Source organism: Artemia franciscana, chromosome 21, assembly GCF_032884065.1.
Source record: "Artemia franciscana chromosome 21, ASM3288406v1, whole genome shotgun sequence".
NCBI classification, from domain to species: Eukaryota; Metazoa; Arthropoda; class Branchiopoda; order Anostraca; family Artemiidae; genus Artemia; species Artemia franciscana.
The window spans coordinates 2,395,172-2,417,062 of record NC_088883.1 but is presented as its reverse complement, the minus strand read 5'-3'; the positions used below and the strand labels follow the sequence as shown (position 1 = coordinate 2,417,062).

General features: G+C 35.7%; 1 protein-coding gene across 3 annotated transcripts in view; it reads right to left on the bottom strand.

Annotated features, from left to right (window-relative positions):
* LOC136040810 (cholinesterase-like) overlaps positions 1 to 21,891 on the bottom strand; it is a 90,437-nt gene that overhangs the window by 50,624 nt on the left and 17,922 nt on the right. For all 3 annotated transcript variants that reach the window (XM_065725141.1, XM_065725143.1, XM_065725142.1), the window contains exons 3-4: positions 16,215 to 16,439; positions 4,228 to 4,372 (exon numbers count right to left, since the gene is read on the bottom strand). In XM_065725141.1, coding sequence (XP_065581213.1) covers positions 4,228 to 4,372; positions 16,215 to 16,439 — 370 coding nt within the window. The remainder of the gene's footprint in view (positions 1 to 4,227; positions 4,373 to 16,214; positions 16,440 to 21,891) is intronic.

Below are 21,891 nucleotides of genomic sequence, written 5' to 3'. Positions count from 1 at the left end.
GTGTGACTTAAAAGGGGCACTAGAACTTTTAATTTCCGTTAGAATGATCCCTCTCGCGACATTCTAGGATCACTGGGTCGATACGATCACCCCCGGGAAAAAAACAAACAAAAAAACAAATAAACACGCATCCGTCATTTGTCTTCTGGCAAAAAATGCGAAATTCCACATTTTTGTAGATAGGAGCTTGAAACTTCTACAATAAGGTTCTCTGATACGCTGAATCTGATGGTGTGATTTTCGTTAAGATTGTATGACTTTTAGGGGTGTTTTCCCTTATTTTCTAAAATGAGGCAAATTTTCTTAGGCTCCTAACTTTTGATACGTAAGACTAATCTTGATGAAAGCTATATATTTAAAATCAGCATTAAAATGCGATTTTTTTTTATGTAACTATTGGTATCAAAATTCCATTTTTTGGAGTTTCGGTTACTATTGAGCCGGGTCGCTCCTTAATACAGTTCGTTACCACGAACTGTTTGAAAAGTGGAAAAAAGGGCAGGATTAACACGTAGAGGGATTATTCCTATATTCTACGCATAGTAAATCATTCTACAGAGAACTATTATTCCGACGCGCTAATCCAATTTCAGTAATGTTATATGCCCATTGGGTTGTTATAGCTTTTTCTTTGGCGTTCAATATGTTTAATATCTTATTTGCGTCGCAATCAGAAAAGTAGAGTTGATCAGAAACATGAAATGGAAAAAAACCCAAAACATGAAAACTAAAAAATTTCGTGTCTTATTGGCAGCTGTAATTCAACTATTGACGAGTTTTGTGAAATATTCTGGTGCTTATGAATTATTAAAAGCTATTACTTATGTATAAACTCTATACAAATTATGATAATATAATAGATTAAATGCATATAAACTATGATAAATATAATAAACATATGAGTATAGTAAAAAGAAACAAAAATAAATATAATAAATATAAAATATAACTGGTATATATATATATATATATATATATATATATATATATATATATATATATATATATATATACTTGTGTATATATACTTGTGTATTATTCAGAACACACTCAATAAGTGAAGTTAGGTTCTTTCGTGAAACAAACTACGATGCAGGTACATTTTAATTAAATATTTTATATAAAGAGGTGGTTAGGTTAAGTATTTGATATAATGCACTCCTCCCCCCTAATGTGCAAATATTTTGATAAAGCAAATGAAATAAAACAAAATATGATGAAAATATAATACTTTATTAGGAAAATTGTAAAATCAAAACTTAAAATTTTAACCTAACCTAAGTTTTTGTCTTTGAGTTTTGTCATTGTGGCTATGAACCGGATTTTCTCATAAAATATATCTGCATTGTAGATTGTTTCACGAAAGAACCTAACTTCACTCATTGAGTGTGTTCTGAATAATACACACGTACCTTTACTACTACTATTCCTAACAATACACAGCAGTATCAAGGCGCCTGAGGCCAACACGGCAACAAATGCTCTTCCTCCATACCAATCTATTCAAAGCCTTCCTTTTGAACACTCCTAAGAGATTTCAAGTTCCCTTAAGTCCTTCCTTACGACGTACTCTCACCCCACCTGAAGAATACAACCTTTCGTCTAGCTCTAGATGGTTGGCAAAAAACGACGATCTTAGGGATCTGTCTTACACATAACGTGTCCTAGCTATCTCAATCTTTTGTTCATAGACCTCCTTTTTTAGCTCATAGACTACCTTTCTAGCAACCTTTTAGCTCATAGACCATTTGCACCTTGTAGCTAGACCTACAAAGTGGTATAGATTCAAATAAGGGTCTTTAATTTTAATGGATACCATATGAGCCTCTCGAACAACCAGCATACTTTTACAGGCATGCTTTAATTTAAGTAATTAATTTTAATTAATTTTCCAGTCTTTTCTACCATAAATTAAATTCTGGACCGTCCCTGATTGTTGACAATACATATGATATGAGTTTAACTTTCCACTTAGCCAGTTCAAAAAGCCAAATTTCATTTGACCGTCCTTGGTATTTCGAAGGTTTTCCCAGAATATTTATGTCTCATATAAAACAAATTATTTTCCCAACAAGTTTCGCTATTACTGCCCAAACAAGTTTCGCTTTCATCTTAACATCTACTACGTCATATGTCTTAAAAAGTATTTTTTTATAGTATTCTTGAGAAGAAATAAAAGTCAATCTCCGGCCGTTGACTGATTGCTGCTTCGTCCTCGGAAAAAAAGTAAATAAAAATACTACATCATAATGAAAATGACGCTTCGACTTCTTTTATCCGATGATATTTTCGAACAAAAAAAGAGCTTAAAAAAATCATTAAAAAAGATCGTGTCATTATTTGCTAAACTATTAATGAACCAGCGTGAAACCACCAAAAAAGGTGTTTCTTGTGTTTACTTGTAAAAACGAAAGTCATAAGAACAAAATTGAAATTCGTATGTGGGAGGCTATAAATATGCACGAATTCTTAATTATGTGTAGGCTACCGGAAAAGAAGGTATTGTACTTCCATTTTGATAAGTGTGTTTCAACTCTATTGGTACTTGTCGGGTATAAGAAAAACGTTCAAGCACTGCGCTTAGGTTACATCTCAGAAAACCGGTTTCGTAACAATTAAAACAAGTAATGAGTGATACAATGCATTGAACTTGTATCATCATGTTTGTTGTTTTTCATTAGAGCTGGCACGTGTTTTCCCCTATTTTCTAAAATAAGGCAAATTTTCTCAGGCTCCCAACTTTCGATGGGCAAAACTAAACTTGAGGAAAATTATATATTTAATATCAGCATTAATATATTTAAAATCAGAATTAAAATCAGCGATTCTTTTGATGTAACTATTGGTATCAAAATTCCGTTTTTTAGAGTTTCGGTTGCTATTGAGCCGGGTCGCTCCTTACTACAGTTCGTTGCCACGAACTGTTTGATTACTACCCAGAAATATTGATAGGACTCACGGATTTCCAAAAATAGTAGCAGTCTTTCACTCCTGTAGCAGTGGCAACAGCACTTAACAGCTTGTGAGACATAGTGTCTCTTGTCTTGTACCTTTTTAATATCAATTGTGGCATAAGAATGATATTAATCAATTCTATGATATATCGATCATAGAATTGAATGATATGAATGATATATCAATGAATGATATATCTATGATCAATGATATATCAATGAATGATGAATGATATATCAATTCTGGTATAGTCCGTGAGCTATCGAAAATGCTAACAGACATCCGCTTCTGAGTAAAGTGGCGAGGTGCCACAATTAAAAGAGTGCCACAACAACAACAAAGAAAACAGACAAAACTAGAATAATCACACGCTAATTGTCGTCTGAATCAAATAGGCATCTTCAACACAAAAGGAAAAGAAAAGGAAACAGGAAGATCAAGAAAGAAAAAAGTGGATATAAATAAGAAGACAAGCGGAAAAACAGGGAGATATACAGGTAAACAATAACAAATAAAACGAAAACAATTTCTTATTAAAAATGTATCAAAGGAAAACACTAAAACTTACTTTAGTTTTCTGAATTTTAGCGTTTCTTCTTGGTCTGCATATTTAATTCCACTTTTTTGGGCTCTTACTGCTTCTGTTTCTACTTATTTTTTGTTCCATCTACACTTGATACAGATGATAGAAACTTTTTTTCATGACTAGTCAATTCGGTTTCAAAATCTTTATTGGAATAGGGTCACCTTCGGTCATTTTCATTTTTAAGTCCTAATACTTAAACAGAGCTTAAATCCAATGTCTAATAGCTTTTGGTGAGCTAATATGATGTTCTGTAAGAACAGTAAGGCCTGAGTTCCTGTCCGGTGTCCAAAAAACGTGGCTACAGTATAATAGACTGCGTGAGGTACAAGCTGCTTTTTATTCTTGGTAAAGTGACTTTTCCGACAGAAGAGTGGGAGGGGGGACTATCTTCCAATTTCTCTCGTTGACACTCAATTTTCATACAAACTCCCTGCTCCGCAACACCACCAAATATTTACCTTGCATAAAGGCAATCCTGACTAAGGCCATATCCAGGATTTTTTTCAGGGGGGGGGGGAAGTTTTACAAAAAAAGAACTTAAAACGTAAAAAAAATTGTTTATATGTATTTTGTTATGTTCTCACGAGTCAGACCAAATTTTTAGAGGGAAACGGTTAAAAACGCCCAGCCCCACCCTCCCCTGCATACAGCCTTGATCCTGACGCATTGAATTGAAAGGAACTTACCAAATATATTTGTTCTATAGTTAAAGGAAACCACGACCAATCCATCAGCTGCTAAATCTTCCCCAGGGTAGCGAGATACATCGCCATAAATAAATAATTGCCCTTCAATAAATACAACCACAGGATAGTTCCTCACTCCAGGTAACTATAAAAAGAGATTGTTTTCCTTAGAAGGGAATTAAGACAAAGGATTGGTTTCTTGGTCTTCTAATTTCATTACACATACCCATTTCATAGCTCATACCCTCAAGTCGTGAAGTCAGTGAAGCAATCATATGCCACTTCTTCAATTTATTCAATAAAAAAACAAGAGCTAAGAGCTCATATGGCACTTGTGACGAAGCGAGAAGAGCTAAGAGCCAAGAGATCATATGGTATGAGCTCTAACAAAATTCTATGAATCAATAGATTGATTTAAAAAGGAAAATAAGAGGCTTAATGCCGGTCAAGATTTAAAATAATAGCTCTGAGTCACAAAGTCCTTCTAAATATCAAAATTCATTAAGATCCGATCACCCACTCGTAAGTTATAAATACCTAATTTTTTCTAATTTTTCCTCTCCCTTTTGCCCCCCAGATGGTCGAATCTGGGAAAACGACTTTATCAAGTCAAATTGTGCAGCTCCCTGACACGCCTACCAATTTTCATCGCCCTAGCACGTCCAGAAGCACCGAACTCGCCAAATCACTGAACCCCTCCCCCCAACTCCCCCAAAGAGAGCGAATTCAGTACGATTCTGTCAATCACGTATCAAGGACATTTGTTTATTCTATCCACCAAGCTTCATCCCGATTCCTACACTCCAAGTGTTTTTCCAAGATTTCCCCCTCCAAATCCCCACAATGTCAAAAGATTTGGTCGGAATTTGAAATAAGAGCTCTGAGACATGAATTCCTTCTAAAAATCAAATTTCATTACGATCCGATCATCTATTCGTAAGATATAAATACTCCAATTTTCATGTTTTCCAAGAATTCAGGTTCCCCCCTCCAACTCCCCCGAATGTCACAGGATCTGGTCGGAATTTGAAATTAGAACTTTAAAGCACAAGATCCATCTAAATATCAAATTTCATTAAGATCTGGTCACCCTTTCGTAAGTTACAAATACCTCAATTTTCAATATTACCCCCCCCCCCAATTCGACCAAAGAGAGCAGATTCGGTCCAGTTATGCCAGTCACGTATCTTAGACAGGTTTCTATTCTTCCCATCCAGTTTCATCCTGATCTCACCGCTTTAAGTATTTTCTAAGATTTCCGGTCCCCCCAACTGCCCCCCCCAATTACGCTTGATCCGGTTGAGATTTAAAATAAGATATCGGAGTTACGAGGTCCTTCTAAATATGAAGTTTCATGAAGATCCGATCACTCCTTCGTAAGTTAAAAATACGTCATTTTTCTTATTTTTCAGAATTACCCCCCCCCCCCCTCCGCAATTGAGCGGATCCGTTCCAATTATGTAAATCACGTATGCAAAACTTCTGCTTATTTTTCCAACCAAGTTTCATCCCAATCCCTCCAATCTAAGCGTTTCCCATCATTTTAGGTTTCCCCACCCCAAACTTCCCCCAATGTCACCAGATCCGGTCAGGATTTAAAATAAGAGCTTGGAGACACGATATCCTTCTAAAAATCAAATTTCATGGAGATCCAATCACCCGTTCGTAAGTTAAAAATACCTCATTTTTTCTAATTTTTCAGAATTAACCCCCCCCCAACTACCCCAAAGAGAGCGGATCCGTTCTGGTTATGTCAATCATGTATCTAGGACTCGTGTTTTTTTTCCACCAAGTTTCATCCCGATCCCTCCACTATAAGTGTTTTCCAATTTTTAGGTTTCTCCCTCCCAACTCCTCCCCCCCCCAATGTCACCAGATCCGGTCGGGTTTAAAATAAGAGCTCTGAGCCACGATATCCTTCTAAATATCAAATTTCATTGAGATCCGATCACCCGTTCGTAAGTTAAAAATACCTCATTTTTTTTTATTTTTCAGAAATACCCCACCCCAACTACCCAAAAGAGAGCGGATCCGTTCCGTTTATGTCAATCATCTATCTAGGACTTGTGTTTATTTTTCCCACCATGTTTCATCCCGATCCCTCCACTCTAAGTGTTTTCCAAGTTTTAGGTTTCCCCCTCCCAACTCCCCGCCCCCATCACCAGATCCGGTCGGGATTTCAAATAAGAGCTCTAAGACACGATATCCTTCTAAACATCAAATTTCATTGAGATCCGATCACCCGTTCGTAAGTTGAAAATACCTCATTTTTCTAATTTTTAAGAATTACTCCCCCCCCCCAAGTACCCCAAAGAGAGCAAATCAGTTCCGATTTTGTCAATCATGTATCTGGGACTTGCGCTTATTTTTCCCATCAAGTTTCATCCCGATCCCTCCACTCTAAGTGTTTTCCAAGATTTTAGGTTTCCCCCCTCCAACTCCCCCCAATGTCATCAGACCCAGTCGGGATTTAAAATAAGAACTCTGAGACACAATATCATTCCAAACATCAAATTTCATTAAGATCCAATCACCCGCTCATAAGTTAAAAATACTTCAGTTTTTCTATTTTTTCCGAATTAACCGGCCCCCACTCCCCCCCCCAGATGGTCAAATCGGGAAAACGACTATTTCTAATTTAATCTGGTCCGGTCCCTGATACGCTTGCCAAATTTCATCGTCCTAGCTTACCTGGAAGTGCCTAAAGTAGCAAAACCGGGACTTTAGGTTTTCCCTCTCCAACTCCCCCCAATGTCATCAGATCCGGTCGGGATTTAAAATAAGAGCTCTGAGACACAATATCATTCCAAACATCAAATTTCATTAAGATCCAATCACCCGCTGATAAGTTAAAAATATTTCATTTTTTCTATTTGTTGCGAATTAACCGGGCCCCCACTCCCCCCCAGATGGTCAAATCGGGAAAACGACTATTTCTAATTTAATCTGGTCCGGTCCCTGATATGCTTGCCAAATTTCATCGTCCTAGCTTACCTGGAAGTGCCTAAAGTAGCAAAACCGGGACCGACAGACAGACCGACAGAATTGGCGACTGCTATATGTCACTTGGTTAATACCAAGTGCCATAAAAACAACAAGTTTTTGTAACGGAAAGTAAGGAGCGACATTAAAACTTAGAACGAACAGAAATTACTCCGTATATGAAAGGGGCTTTTCCTCCTCAACGCCCCGCTCTTTACGCTAAAGTTTGACCCTTTTTTTTAACTCTACTTTTTAAAACAGTAAGAAACTTTAGCGTAAAGAGCGGGGCGTTGAGGAGGAAAAGCCCCTTTCATATACGGAGTAATTTCTGTTCGTTTTAAGTTTTAATGTCGCTCCTTACTTTCCGTTACAAAAACTTTTTTTTTTATTTAATTTCTGGACGTTTTTGAATTAATGTATGTTTTGATCTTGGTTCTCCGCAAATAAATAATTAAAACAAAATTTGTATATTAATTAATTGCAATTAATCGGAAGATTTTGAGAAAAAAGGAACGAAGGAGGAGGCCTAGTTGCCCTCCAAGTTTTTGATTACTTAAAAAAGCAACTAGAACTTGAAATTTTTTACAAACGTTTTCATTGGTAAAAAAAACGTCACTTACGAATTAACTTACGTAACGAATTAATATATTCGTAGGTTTGTATTGCGTATATGAGGGGGTTCAACCATCGTCGATACCTCGCTCTTTACACTAAAGCTTAGATTGTGTCCCAATTCCTTAAGAATGACCTCTGAATCACAAAGGCCGTAGAATAAATACTTAAAATTACTAAAAATACTTTAGCGTAAAGAGCGAGGTATAACGAGGAGGTAAACCCCTCATATGCGTAATAATTTTTTTCGTTTTAAGTTTTAATGCTGCTCCTTACTTTCAGTAGAAAAACTGTTCATATTTTTTTTTCATTGTTTTTTCAAATAAAGCTAGATAACCCTGCGCCCTCTTCATTGAAATTCTCTTCCCCCATGAGAAGTTTCTCCATGGAAATATCCTCCCACGTAACCCCCCCCCCCCTCAACTCTCCCCCTAAATCAAAAAAATCCCCTGCGGGGATTTTTTGCAGCCCCTCCCACGGGGACTGCGGGGGAGTAAGTCGTCCCTAAAGACATAGTTATTAGGTTTTTCGACTATGGTGAATAAAATGGCTATCTCAGAATTTCGATCTGGTGACTTTGGGGAAAAAATGAGCGTCGGAGGGGGCCTAGGTGCCCTCCAATTTTTTTGGTCACTTAAAAAGGGCACTAGAACTTTTATTTTCCGTTAGAATGAGCCCTCTCGCAAGATTCTAGGACCACTCAGTCGATACGATCACCCTTGAAAAAAAAAGAAAAAAAATAAATAAATAAAATAAACACGCAACCGTGATCTGTCTTCTGGCAAAAAATGCGAAATTCCACATTTTTGTATATAGGAGCTTTAAACTTCTACAATAAGGTTCTCTGATACGCTGAATCTGATGGTGTAATTTTCGTTAAGATTGTATGACTTTTAGGGTGTGTTTCCCCCTATTTTCTAAAATGAGGCAAATTTTCTCAGGCTCGTAACTTTTGATGGGTATAACTCATCTTGATGGAATATTTAAAACCAGCATTAAAATGCGATTCTTTTGATGTAGCTATTGGTATCAAAATTCCATTTTTTAGAGTTTCGGTTACTATTGAGCCGGGTGGCTCCTTACTACAGTTCGTTACCACGAACTGTTTGATAAGAATTCTAAAGACATTATATACAGTTAATATCCTGGTCAAAAACTAAACAACTTCATTTTAGCCTATAATTATTTCTAAGTGACCAAAAAAATTGGAGGGCACCTAGGCCCCCTCCCACGCTCATTTTTCCACAAAGTCACCGGATCAAAATTCTGAGATAGCCCAAATTATATATAGCCCAATATATGTCTATTTAATATAAAATATAAAAATTTTATATTTATAAAAATTTAAATTTTTATATTTCCTATTCTGAATCTGCCCCTTTTTAAGCTCCAAAATGGGTTGAACAGTGCCTGCTTAAGATAAGAGTGATTCTGCAATATGTGTTGATTGGTTCCATGTGTGTCATTGCTTTTCCATTGAAGAAGTAGAAGGTCTAGACTTCTTGATCATCCTTCAAAGTTTATTTCTAATTGCCTTGATGAAGACCTACAATGAGCATTGAATTGAACCTGTAGACCGCGACCACTGAGATACGTTCCTTTTAAAACAAATGATATGATATTTCAGTGCCCCACAAGCGGCGAAAAAAAGCAAAGTAGAAACAGGATACAAAAAGGGTACATATCACTGCTTCCTTTGCAAAAAAGGGATCTTTCTTGTTATTCAAGATGGGGGACTGTAATTCTTATAAAAAGGGTTCTCGGTTATGGAAATCTCAATGACCCAATTTTAGGTCATATCCTAAGTCATTTACGGTTTTATGTTAAACATGCTAATTTTTTGCTAAGCCGCCATCCACCGCAATCAAGCGGTGAAGTCAGTGAAGCGATCATATGCCACTTCTCCAATTTATTGCACATCAATTTCTGCACATAAAAATTCCTGCTTAGTGTCAATGTCTCTTCAAATCCCATTGTGAACTCCCAATTTTGACTTGTACATAGGCTACCAATATATTATCGACTGAGTGATTAATCTGGAGTTATTTATAATATTCAAGCAAAATGTAAAATGCTCAGTTTAAAAGTAGAACAGTTGCAGGGCTCCCACAGGGTCAGTAAAATTAACAAAGTTCTTCAAAGTTAACAAACCGTTTTCCTCACATCATTTCATCAATTCCAAAGACATTATATACAGTTAATATCCTGGTCAAAAAGTAAACAGCTTCATTTTAACCTATAATTTCAATTATTTCTGGAGGTCATACGGTCCAATCTTGGACCTTTTTTTGTACCCGCCTTTTTTCTGCGTAAAGATTTAGTCAAAAAATATTTATACGTGTCGTACGATCAAAAACGTTCTAATTGATACGGTCATGTTAATAAGTCTCAAAGATATTGAAAGTGTTGTATACGTAGTTGTAACTTCAGACGCTTAGCCCGTTCAAAATATTGTTGTAATATAATTTGCATAATTTTGACATATATCGAAAGTTGGAGATATATGCACACCCACATTCTCCCCCCAAAAATGCGTTTGTTTCTGTAATGACTGTGCAGATTTTCTTTGTTTAAGATTGTTCAAACAGAATATTTGCTAATCAAACAGTTCGTGGTAACGAACTGTAGTGAGGAGCGACCCGGCTCAATAGTAACCGAAACTCTAAAAAACGAAATGTTTATAACAATAGTTACATCAAAAGAATCGCATTTTGATGCTGATTTTAAATATATAAGTTTCGTTAAGTTTAGACTCACCCATCAAAAGTTACAAGCCTGAGAAAATTTTCCTTATTTTAGAAAATAGGGGGAAACACCCCTTAAACGTCATTACATCTTAACGAAAATCACATAGTCAGATTCAGCATATGAGAGAACCCTACAGCAGAAGTTTCAAGCATCTATCTACAAAAATGTGGAATTTTTCATTTTTTGCCACAAGACAGATCACGGATGCGTGTTTATTTGTTTGTTTTTTGTTGTTCTTTTTTTTCCAGGAGTGATCGTATCGACCCATTGGTCCTAGAATGTCGTGTTAGGGCTTATTCTAAAGGAAATGAAAAGTTTTAGCGCCCTTTTTAAGTGACCAAAAAATTAGAGGGCACCTAGGACCCCTCCCACGCTCATTTTTTCCCAACGTCACCGGATCAAAATTCTGAGATAGCTATTTTATTCAGCATGGTCGAAAAACCTAATAACTATGTCTTTGGGGATGACTTACTCCTCCACTGTACCCATGGGAGGGGCTGCAAGTTACAAACTTTGACCAGTGTTTACACATAGTAATGGTTATTGGGAAGTGTACAGACGCTTTCAGGGGGATTTTCTTGGTTGGGGGCAGAGGTTGAGGGGAGGGGGTTACGCGGGGAGATTTTTCCAAGGAGGAATTTGTCATGGGGAAGATATTTTCCACGAATGGGGCGCAGGATTTTTTAGTATATTTTTAAAGAACAATGAAAAAATAAATATGAAAAAGTTTTTTCGACTGAAAGTAAGGAGCAGCATTAAAACTTAAATCGAACAGAAATTATTACGCAAATGAGGGGTTCACCTCCTCCTAATACCTCGCTCTTTACGCTTAAGTAACTTTATTAATTTCAACTATCTATTCTACGGCCTTTGTGATTCAGGGGTCATTCTTAAGGAATTAGGACAAAATTTAAGCTTTAGTGTAAAGAGCGAGGTATTGACGAGGTGGTGAACGCCCCTCATATACATAATAAAAACATACGGATATAGAAGTTCGTTACGTAAGTTAATTCGTAAGTTACGTATATTTTTACTAATAAAAACGTTCGTAAAACATTAAAAGTTCTAGTTGCTTTTTTAAATAGCCCAAAAATTGGAGGGTAACTATGGCTGCTCCCCCGCTCTTTTTTCTCAAAATCTTCCGATCAAAACTATGAGAAAGCCATTTAGCCATAAAAATAAATTAATATGCAAATTTCGTTTTAATTATTCATGTACGGAGAGCCAAAATCAAAACATGCCTTAATTTAAAAACGTTCAGAAATTAAACAAAAAGAAAAACAAGTTTTTTTTTAACTGAAAGTAAGGAGCGATATTAAATCTTAAAACGAACAGAAATTACTCCATATATATACGTTATTACTCCATTTAACAGGGGTTGTTCCCTCCTCAACGCCCCGCTCTTTAAGCTAAAGTTATTTACTACTTTAAAAAGTAGAGTTGAGAGAAAGAGTCAAACTTTAGCGAAAAGAGCGGGGCATTGAGGAGGGAACAGCCCCTTTTATATACGGAGTAATTTCTGTTCGTTTTAAGTTTTAATATCGCTCCTTACTTTCAGTTAAAAAAAACTTGTTTTTTTCTTATTTAACGAGAGTCGAAACAGGTTCGATTATTAGGAGGAGGGACTTCGGGGAATTTTATTGTTGTGGGGTGGATTTCAGGCATATACTTTCTGTTATGGGTGGCGGAGTCGTTTTGATCTTTATTAGAAGAGAGAATTTTCACCCTCCCCACCTCCCCTGAGATTAGATCAAAAATGGTTGGAGGGCCACCAGTCCCCTTCCACGCCAGTTTCAGCTGCCTTCCTCACAAAGACATGCGATAAAAACAATTTCGATATTAATTCTTTTTCAAAACAGTGGAGAAGTCCACTAACTATGACTACGGGGACGGCATGCACCCCAGTTTTCATTGTTTACAGATACGTTTTGAAATTCGTTAAAGTAGGGCATGTTTAATCTTGGGTCTCAAAAAAGGCTAAGGATATTAAGGTTGAACTTTCAGATAACGTTTAGGAGGATATTGAACTGCATAAATTCACACTATGGGCATGCAGGTAGTCAAAAAGGCGTATTAGCAATACCTGATCAAGAGCTTAGGGTATTAAGTTGGAAGTTCCAGGCCCAAAGATTTTTGCACCGTAGGTTTTAAAAAATATGTCCCCCCCCTCTAATTCCCATGAATTATTACCACTGTGGAACAACCTTATGACACGATTTCATATTTCCTTTTAGAATTAATAAGAAAAAAACTTTCGACGAAGAAGTTTTATAAAGAAAAGTAAAGAGTCATACTAAATTGAAGACCAGCAGAAATGAATTCTTACAACAATTCAAACTCAAAACAACCAAAAATTAATTTTAAAGAATAAATGAAACCCAAAACGAAGAGAAATTAAATCAACAATCATAGCAAATCATAGCAATGCAGAAAACAGGCACTAAAAAAAAAAAAAAAAAAAAAAAAAAAAAAAAAAAAAAAAAAAAAAAAAAAAAAAAAAAAAAAAAAAAAAAATCTTAAAACGAGTAAAAAGTGAATTCAATATTCAAGTCAAACTTAAAACATACATAAATCACTACAAATAGGAATTCATTTCCCCCTGTTTCCCTCCCCTAATCGGAAAAGTCCAAAGTCTAGTTTGCTATTTGTATCTTATCTAAAGCTATATGTCTTGAACAGTCTTTAAATAAAACTAATAGAAATAAACGGGATACAGATATATTATTATATATTATATAATTTTATTATATAATAAATTATATAGCTATATTATACAGATATAGATACAGCATTTAATAGATATTAAATGCTAAATGCTCCGCAATTCAAGATTATGTTTCAACGTAATTCCATTTTTACTTTTAAATGATGATAAAAGAAAATTTTTGTAATATAATTCGTTTACAGCAAAGTGCAAATGACGCAACAGGCTTTGCATTTTTAAGGGTTAGGGGAGGGGGTAGTAGCCTAACTCGTATTTGGGATAGAGAAGATTAACATTTCAGAGAACCGTTTCTTTTTCAGCTCACCTGCTATAAATAAAAGATGATTGATTAAAAAGATTGATTTTGGTATCAGTTTAATATTTCGACTTCAAAGGTAGTTTTAAGGGGGATACAAAGAGGGCACTTGCCCCAGGCGCAAAAATTTTGGCGGCACAAAATTTTCAAAAAATATCTTAACGGCTGTAATCATTTTACCATTTTTCAAATTTATTTTTATTGAAATAAAGTAGAGGGCGCAGTTGGCACTAAGCATAAGCAAATTGAATCCAAAGTTTTTATTTTTCCCATATCTTCATCACACTTCCTATAACACGAGACAATTAGTAGTTTTGCATAGGCTATAGTAAAAAAAAGTAAGATTGAAATAAATGGAAAATTTTTAGTACCCTGGTCCATAAATATGAGCAGTCCATGTGTGGAAACGAGTACAAATGTCTCAGAATGTTTAAAGGTACTTTCCAGAATTTTAGAGTGTTTCCGCAAGGGGAATGGGATTATTAAATTCATTCCATGACTTTAGTACAAGAAAAAACAATATGCAATCATGGTTACGTTTTTACATAATTGCCTACCAGTTGAGACATTTGTCTTGCCTGACAACAAGTTCTGTACCAACCGTTTCGTAAAATTTTGCTGCCAATGATTTGAAGCGAATTGTTTCTTTGGGAACCTTACTAGTTTGAAGGTACATCCCCCGAGCCACATTTTCGATTCAATATGCCACATCCAAAACAAAATCACAATCACAATGAATTCTGGCAAGACCAACATTCAACAGCCACAGATTTTGGCAACAGTATTATGGGATCCAAAAGTTCGGGAATACTGCTTGTCGATTTTATGTGCTTTTCGATTATAACTTTTTTTTTATTAAGAAAAAATTGGTTCAGATTGCTTCATAATACCTATGGAAAGCTACCCGAAACACAGTAGGAGGCAAACCGACTTCTGCAAATATTCTGACCCACGGAAATGCCTGTCCCAAACACGCTCGTACAACCCATTGTCTCTCTAAGCAAATTAAATAAAAAAGAAGATATTTTTAAACGAACAAAAATTACTCCGTATATGAAAGGGGCTGTTCCCTCCTCAACGTCCCGATCTTTACGCTAAAGTTTGACTCTTTCTCTCAAGTCTACTTTTTAAAACAGTAAAAAAAAAACCTTAGCTTAAAAAGCGGACGTTGAGGAGGGAACAGACCCTTGTTTATTTTCTAAAATAAGGCAAATTTTCTCAGGCACGTAGCTTTTGATGGTAAGACTAAACTTGATGAAACTTATTATTTAGGATCAGTACAAAAGTGCGACTCTTTTGATTTAACTATTGGTATCAAAATTCCATTTTCTAGAGTTTCGGTTACTATTGACCCAGGTCACTACTTGCTACAGTTCGTTACCACGAATAGTTTGATTAAATGGAGCATTTTTGAACATTCATCACCAAGTCCCTACTTAGCGCCGAAAGGTCTCGCTCTTTTCCCTGAACTGAAAATGTGCCTTGGGGGACAGAGCTCCTAAATCAATCCAGAACACAAAGAAACTGCAACAACTCACCTCAAATCAACGGCGGTAATATTTTATAAAGAGTATATTACTAAGATTACTCACATTTATGAAATATGTCTCAAGTGTCAAGATGATTATGTGCAGAATTAACCTTGATTGTACAATAATTTTGTTAGGAAGTGACTTTTTTGTTCCCCCGTCTTTCCTTTATAGCCAATCGGATGTTGAAAAATAAGAGCTCTGGTGGATAATTTATTATTAATTAACTCGTTTTTATTACTTATTTTTAACTCTTTTCCTCAACTCCCCGAATTTCTCTTTCGTTTGTCGCGTTTTTCAAGACTTAATACGAAACGGTAAGAACACTTGCCAGTTACCAAGGTAACTTAAGTTCGATTCTTAGATACGACAACATTTTTAAGAAAGTGACATGGAAATTCGAAATCGAACTGGTTTCAATCAGTAATCGAGAGGTCATCTTCGCTAAAAATACAAAGTGTACACATGTTCGCATAAGAATAAATACAATTTCATGATAATAAAATCACAAGACTGAGAAGTCAACAATAATATATAAAAAAAAAATCTAAACTCCCCCATTGTCAAAAACGGAATAAATATTTATTTTTTTCTAGAATCTATCAAATAAAAACGAGGGATGCAAAACAATATGGCTTTACATAACTTGATCTTTTTAACCCGTTTTCCTCAACGAACTGACTTTTTTAAATTTTGCCTTTAAACTTAGGTTAATTTGATATCTATATTGCGTAAAGCAGAATCTGTTTTTTGCCAAGCGTTTTCACTTGATTTAATAGGTTTTCGAAAAGAATGTTTTCAACTTTTCAGTCCATTTTGATTTTCGTCTTTTAGCTTTTAATCTGTTTTTTTTTATTTATTATTTGCCTTATCTATTTATGAATGTTGTACTGGATAGCCGTGTTCGGCTTATAATAAAATAAATTATGTTATTTTAAGAAAAAATCATTTTGTTATTCTTTCTTTTGTTTGTCAAGAAAAACAAATTAGGCTTTTGACTTCTCAGCATGCTATTTTACAGGTCATCTTAAAAGCGGCTACTTAATTGCTCATACTCATACCGTTCAATTAGTATGGCACAACAATTACTACTTACCTCTGGGATCCAGACGTTGACATACAAGCAATCTTCTTTAATCGCCTTCTCTACCCCGTTAACGGGCTGAGGACAGGCTGGCATAAACTTGGAAGCTATCCAAGTAGTATTCTGATACGGAAGAGGTTCAGGAGGCCGGAATCGTCGTTCTCCAACTGGTTGTTTGGCGTAAGGTATTCCTAGAAAGCCATAAACGAAGCCACGCTTACTTGATGGGTATTTGACCTAGAAATATGTCAGTGAACAAATATTGACATAATTCTTTATTTATGAATGAATCATCTCAAAAATACTATTTTAATTTTCTTTTCATTTTGGTTTTAGTTTTCTTTTTCGTTTTTTTTTATTATTATTCATCGAAACACCTAGATTCTCCTCTAGGAAAATACTAAGAGACAGAAATTCATGTTCCGACTTCAGAAACAGTTCGAATAGAAATACTAGAAATAGCGAAAATGAGGTATGTTTTTATCACGAATGGGTGATCGGATCTAAATAAAACTTGATATATACAAAGATGTCATGTCTCAGACGCTCCTTTTTCAATCGGATCAGATCCGGGGACATTGGGGGGTGGAGAGGGCAATTCGTCAGGAAAATATATAATAAATCCTTCGCCGTCGGAGCATCCACGTTTCAAAGCCATACATAGGCCATGGCTATTCTACTTCTAATATTTTCACTGCATCCACAAATCTTTTCTAATAACAGTACCAAGATAAGTGACGCTATCCACTTGATCAATCTTCTTGTTACTCCGCATAACTTTTTTCATATTCACTTACTCCCAGTAGAAGCGACATAGTCTTCTTTACATTAACTTTCAAGCCTATCCTTGCCCATCGAACTCTCAAAATACCCAAAAATTTATTAATTCTGCCAACATTTTCATCTATGACGCTCAAATCAGCAGCATAATCTAAGTCTACAAGAGTTTTACCTTTCCCTTTGATTCCATGCTCTCCCAAAACCTTTGTCGTGTTCCTTAGGACAAAGTCCACAAAAATTACCCATATAAATAGGGATAGACCGCAACCCTACATAACTCCTGATTCAATATCAAACCAGCTAATAACACCATTTCCTACGTTAACCGCAACAATGCAATTCAAGTACATAATTAAATTTAAAAAAATAGTTTTTTTAACTGAAAGTAAGGAGCGACATTAAAACTTAAAACGAACAGAAATTACTCGGTGTATGAAAGGGGCTGTTCCCTTCTCAACGCCCCACTCTTTACGCTAAAGTTTGACTCTTTCTCTCAATTCTACTTTATTAAACAGTAAAAAACTTTAGCGTAAAGAGCGAGGCGTTGAGAAGGGAACAGCCCCTTTCATACACCGAGTAATTTCTGTTCGTTTTAAGTTTTAATGTTGTTTTTTTATTGAATTAAGTTTTAAAAATCGTGTGCACCATATACCACATGGGGTAAAAGTGTACCACCTGTTGACAACGGCTTAGAAGCGTGCCTGCGCATGACGCGTAGGATGTCAATCGTTACTGAAAGAGTGACATTGCAAGATGGACACTAGCTGGCAGAGTGGGCACCCCCTCGTCATTCCCATTTTGGTCTTACTCGGTAGCATATCTTTAACGAAAACAATCAAAAGTACTCAACCATAAACGCAGCTAACTTCCTCGACACATAAAAGCTGAAAAAAAATTGGATCACATATTTTCAGGTGAATCCAGTAAGTACGATTTAAAAGCTTTTAAAATAACGTTTTGAAGTACATTTGCGGTTTCAAACAGAAACTAAATATAAGACATTACTAACAAGTTTTGACTCTTTTCAAATGGATACTGCTAACAAGGATGTAAATAATTTGTTTTATCACAGTTGCACTAATTTCACAGAAAATGACAGAAGACAAACCTAAACAGGAAAGAGGGCCGACTTGCTTTATTAAGAAAGGCTCGAAGGAACCATTCTGAGTAAACATTATGTACTTTAAAATGCCCGTTTCAGAACTTTCACCATATCACCCCTCAAAAATTCTACAATATTATTTTCAAAAATTGGATTTGAGAGAGGTAATAATAGCAAATAGTGTGTTTTGTAGGAAAAAATGAAAACGGACATATCTACTTTTGGAGTCGTTCAAATCTGACACATGCGTAAGAAATAATTTTTATTTTTTGGGAAATAGGACATTTTGGAGAAAGGGTGACATTTATGGAGGGGGGCTTTAAAAAAGGGTTCCGGAAACAGGCGTAATATATGGAAACTTTTAGATACTATAGGAAAAATCGTAAAAATACTAAAATCAAGAAGGAGGAACGGAGACTAAGCTCCCCCACCCCTACCCTATATGCGTGCCTGGTCTTAATAGGACAAGACTGATTATGCTCCAGGCTGTAAAACCGCTTTTTGTAGGGAAATTGATTTGATTCTGAATGCGATCTGGAGAATCCACACATAACACGTTCAATCACTTTGAGGCTTGTAAGGCAACCATATTTAAAAAATGCTAATAATCATGGGATATGTGCTATAACTTCTTGATCCTATTTCTGCTAAGGACAGAGGAAATGTGGGGAGTGTCTCCACCACCGTCCCAATGAAATTATAGGAAATGATCCTCTCCCAAGAAGTTTTTTTCCATAAGAAGTATGTGTACCCAAGGTTTAAATATATATACATATATATATATATATATATATATATATATATATATATATATATATATATATATATATATATATATATATATATATATATATATGTGAATATATATATATATATATATATATATATATATATATATATATATATATATATATATATATATATATATATATATATATATATATGTGAGATACTGTATTCAAGATAACAAAACCTACCGCCCAAAAAGTACGTATGGTCTTCGGAAGAGAAAGCACAAAAAACAGTACCTACAGTAACAAAAAAAAACGAAACTTAGGCCTTCCACATTTATTTACCTATCAAGCCGAATTCTGGAGGAGCGACTGCTCAGCTTAGAGTAAAACCTAAGGCACTTTAAACCGCGAAACACTATAAAATGCATTGAGTGGTAGAGTTACAGGAGGGTGGGATGGTGGGGTCCAGACGTCCCCTATATGTGAAACTCTATATGTCAACATTGTTACCGTGAATGTCCAAAATTGATGAATGTCGACATTCGCCGATGAATATCAGAAATACCCAAAATTACCCAGCGTTGCCAGTCAACTTTTTCACTTTATGCAAGGTTTGATGGTGACAGGTTAGGTTATGTTTTTAACCCATTTCTAAGATTTATAGCCTAATTTAACCAGTGGCATAATTTCGTCGAAATCCTGGAGGGGGGGGAAGTTGAAGTCAATTTTCCCAAAGCAAGTGAAAATTACAGTAAAAAAATTAAGCCATTTGGTACCATAAAGGTATCTGTCTAGTACTATGAAAGTACTATAAAGGTCCTTTATAGTATTAAAAAGGTAAATATGTACTAAAAAAAAAACTTATCTGTTTCTGTTGATGCTTGCATTATGCATGTTTATCTTAGTTTTGACAAGATCTTGGACGGGGGAATACAAACCGGGGATGTGGAGGTGTGGGTACAAACCGAGATCTGGGAGTGGCAGTTTCCCCGCTGCCCCAGTGAATTTAGCACCTAACCTAATCTAACCCTACTTCTACCATCAAAGCTTGCAAGAGACTGAGAAAGTTTATTCGGAAGGATAACAGAATCGAAGCAGAGAAAAGGGAATTTCAGGCATCCAACTGTCGACATTAACCAGATTTCCGACATTAACAGTAACAACATCTAATTTTTTTATCTACGCATGTTTTCCCATGGGAAAGACGTTCCTCAATGTATGTCAAAGGACCCTCCTCCAAAACAAAACAATTGAACTTTTGATCCCCAACCTCCCTTCTGGAACAGAGGCTCAGACCTTGGTTAGCTTAGGGCTGTCTTGAGACTGTTCCGTAATACAAATATACTTCCACCCCCACACCAAAACAAACTGGCTAATTCTCTGACCGCAGTAAACATTTGAACAGTAAAATATGTATGGAATAATGATAAGCACATATGCGTACTTTAACCTTCGAATGACCATGCAATTTAATCTCCTGTGTTACATTATTCTAAGCAAGAGATTGGAAGAGCGAAAAACTTCACGCTTGAAGAAACTTGTCATGATGTACAGTGATTTTATTGACCTAAACACAGGAAAGAACATGGAATATTATCTGCTACCAGAATTAAAATACATGGAGTGCCAACAGTATTTTCCGGGTTCAGTACATCTAGCATCCCTCAGCCTTAACAGAGCATATTTTAGTGGAATAAGCACGTATGTTACTCCAATAGCTGGACTGTAAGTCAATGGTGACAAAGGAAAGAAAAATTACATATAATGAGAGGGGGCAAACTTGTGGATATTAGCAATCGCTTGCTACTTTCTATAGTATAGCAAGTATACTTATGCTTATGCAACACTTATGCTTATAACACTTATGTTTATGCAAGCGCAAGATCCCATGCATTTAATTCATGTATTCGTTGACCACATGTAGTAAAAGTTCAAAATCCACGTTTTTTTAAACAAACTTATCTTTCAGAGAGAAGTCGCACTGATAAATTTGGAGGGATTCTTTAACCAACCTTCATTCTAACGAATATATTTGGACTCAGTCAGCGATATGGATGCGATGGATGATTGTGGTCCACGAAAATTTTTACTGATGTCTGGTGGACTATCATCGATTAAGTACTATCACCAATTCCGTCGTGATGACTAGAAGTTTGTTAAATTCGCTAAGTTTATGTCTATTAGTTATAATAACATTGATTTACCAATTTTAAAGTAAGTCATGGCTTTACTCTCTAACCTCTCTCATGGTCATGGCTTTACTCTCCAATTTTAAATTGGAAATCTCCAATTTTAAAGTAAGTCATGGCTTTACTCTCTAACCTCTCTCATGGTCATGGCTTTACTCTCCAATTTTAAATTGGAAATCTCCAATTTTAAAGTAAGTCATGGCTTTACTCTCTAACCTCTCTCATGGTCATGGCATGACTCATGGTAAGTCATGGCTTTACTCTCTTCATTCTGACGAATGTTCAAAATCAGCCAGCAATACGAATACTGAGGGTAACTAAATTTACTTGATCTGTCGCCGCCGTTCAGAAATGACGTACACCAAGTGGCGCGTGCCAAAGGCGGTGAATGTGTGCAATGCTTGTAGGAACTGTGTGTAGTTTGTTAGGACTATGCCACGCATAGCCGAATTGTGCGGCGCGTATAACACTCCATGATATAAACCAGGATATAAAAAGCGAGAGATCCCTTGAGTCCTCTGAAATCTCTATGTAATCAATTCTCCTCGTCAAACACTACTACTATTAGCATGAATACAGAACTTGTTGCAATAACCTAATTTTTTCCTCTTTTCGAGTTTTTGTTTTGTTTTTTGTCGGCGGTGACTTAAAATCGAAAACATAGAAAAGGTCAATTTCTGGGAAAAAAACAAAGGATAATGAACTAACCACTGACAAATTTATCTAAATTAACAATAGCTTCAGTTCAACGTAAAAAAAAAAATCACCAAGTTAAAAAAAAATGATTTATAACTACCAAAAAGAGCCCCAAAGACTTTTCACAGTTAAATAAGAAAAGTCAAACAAATCAGTCAAAATACTTCTTTGTAGTGATAAAGGTTTTT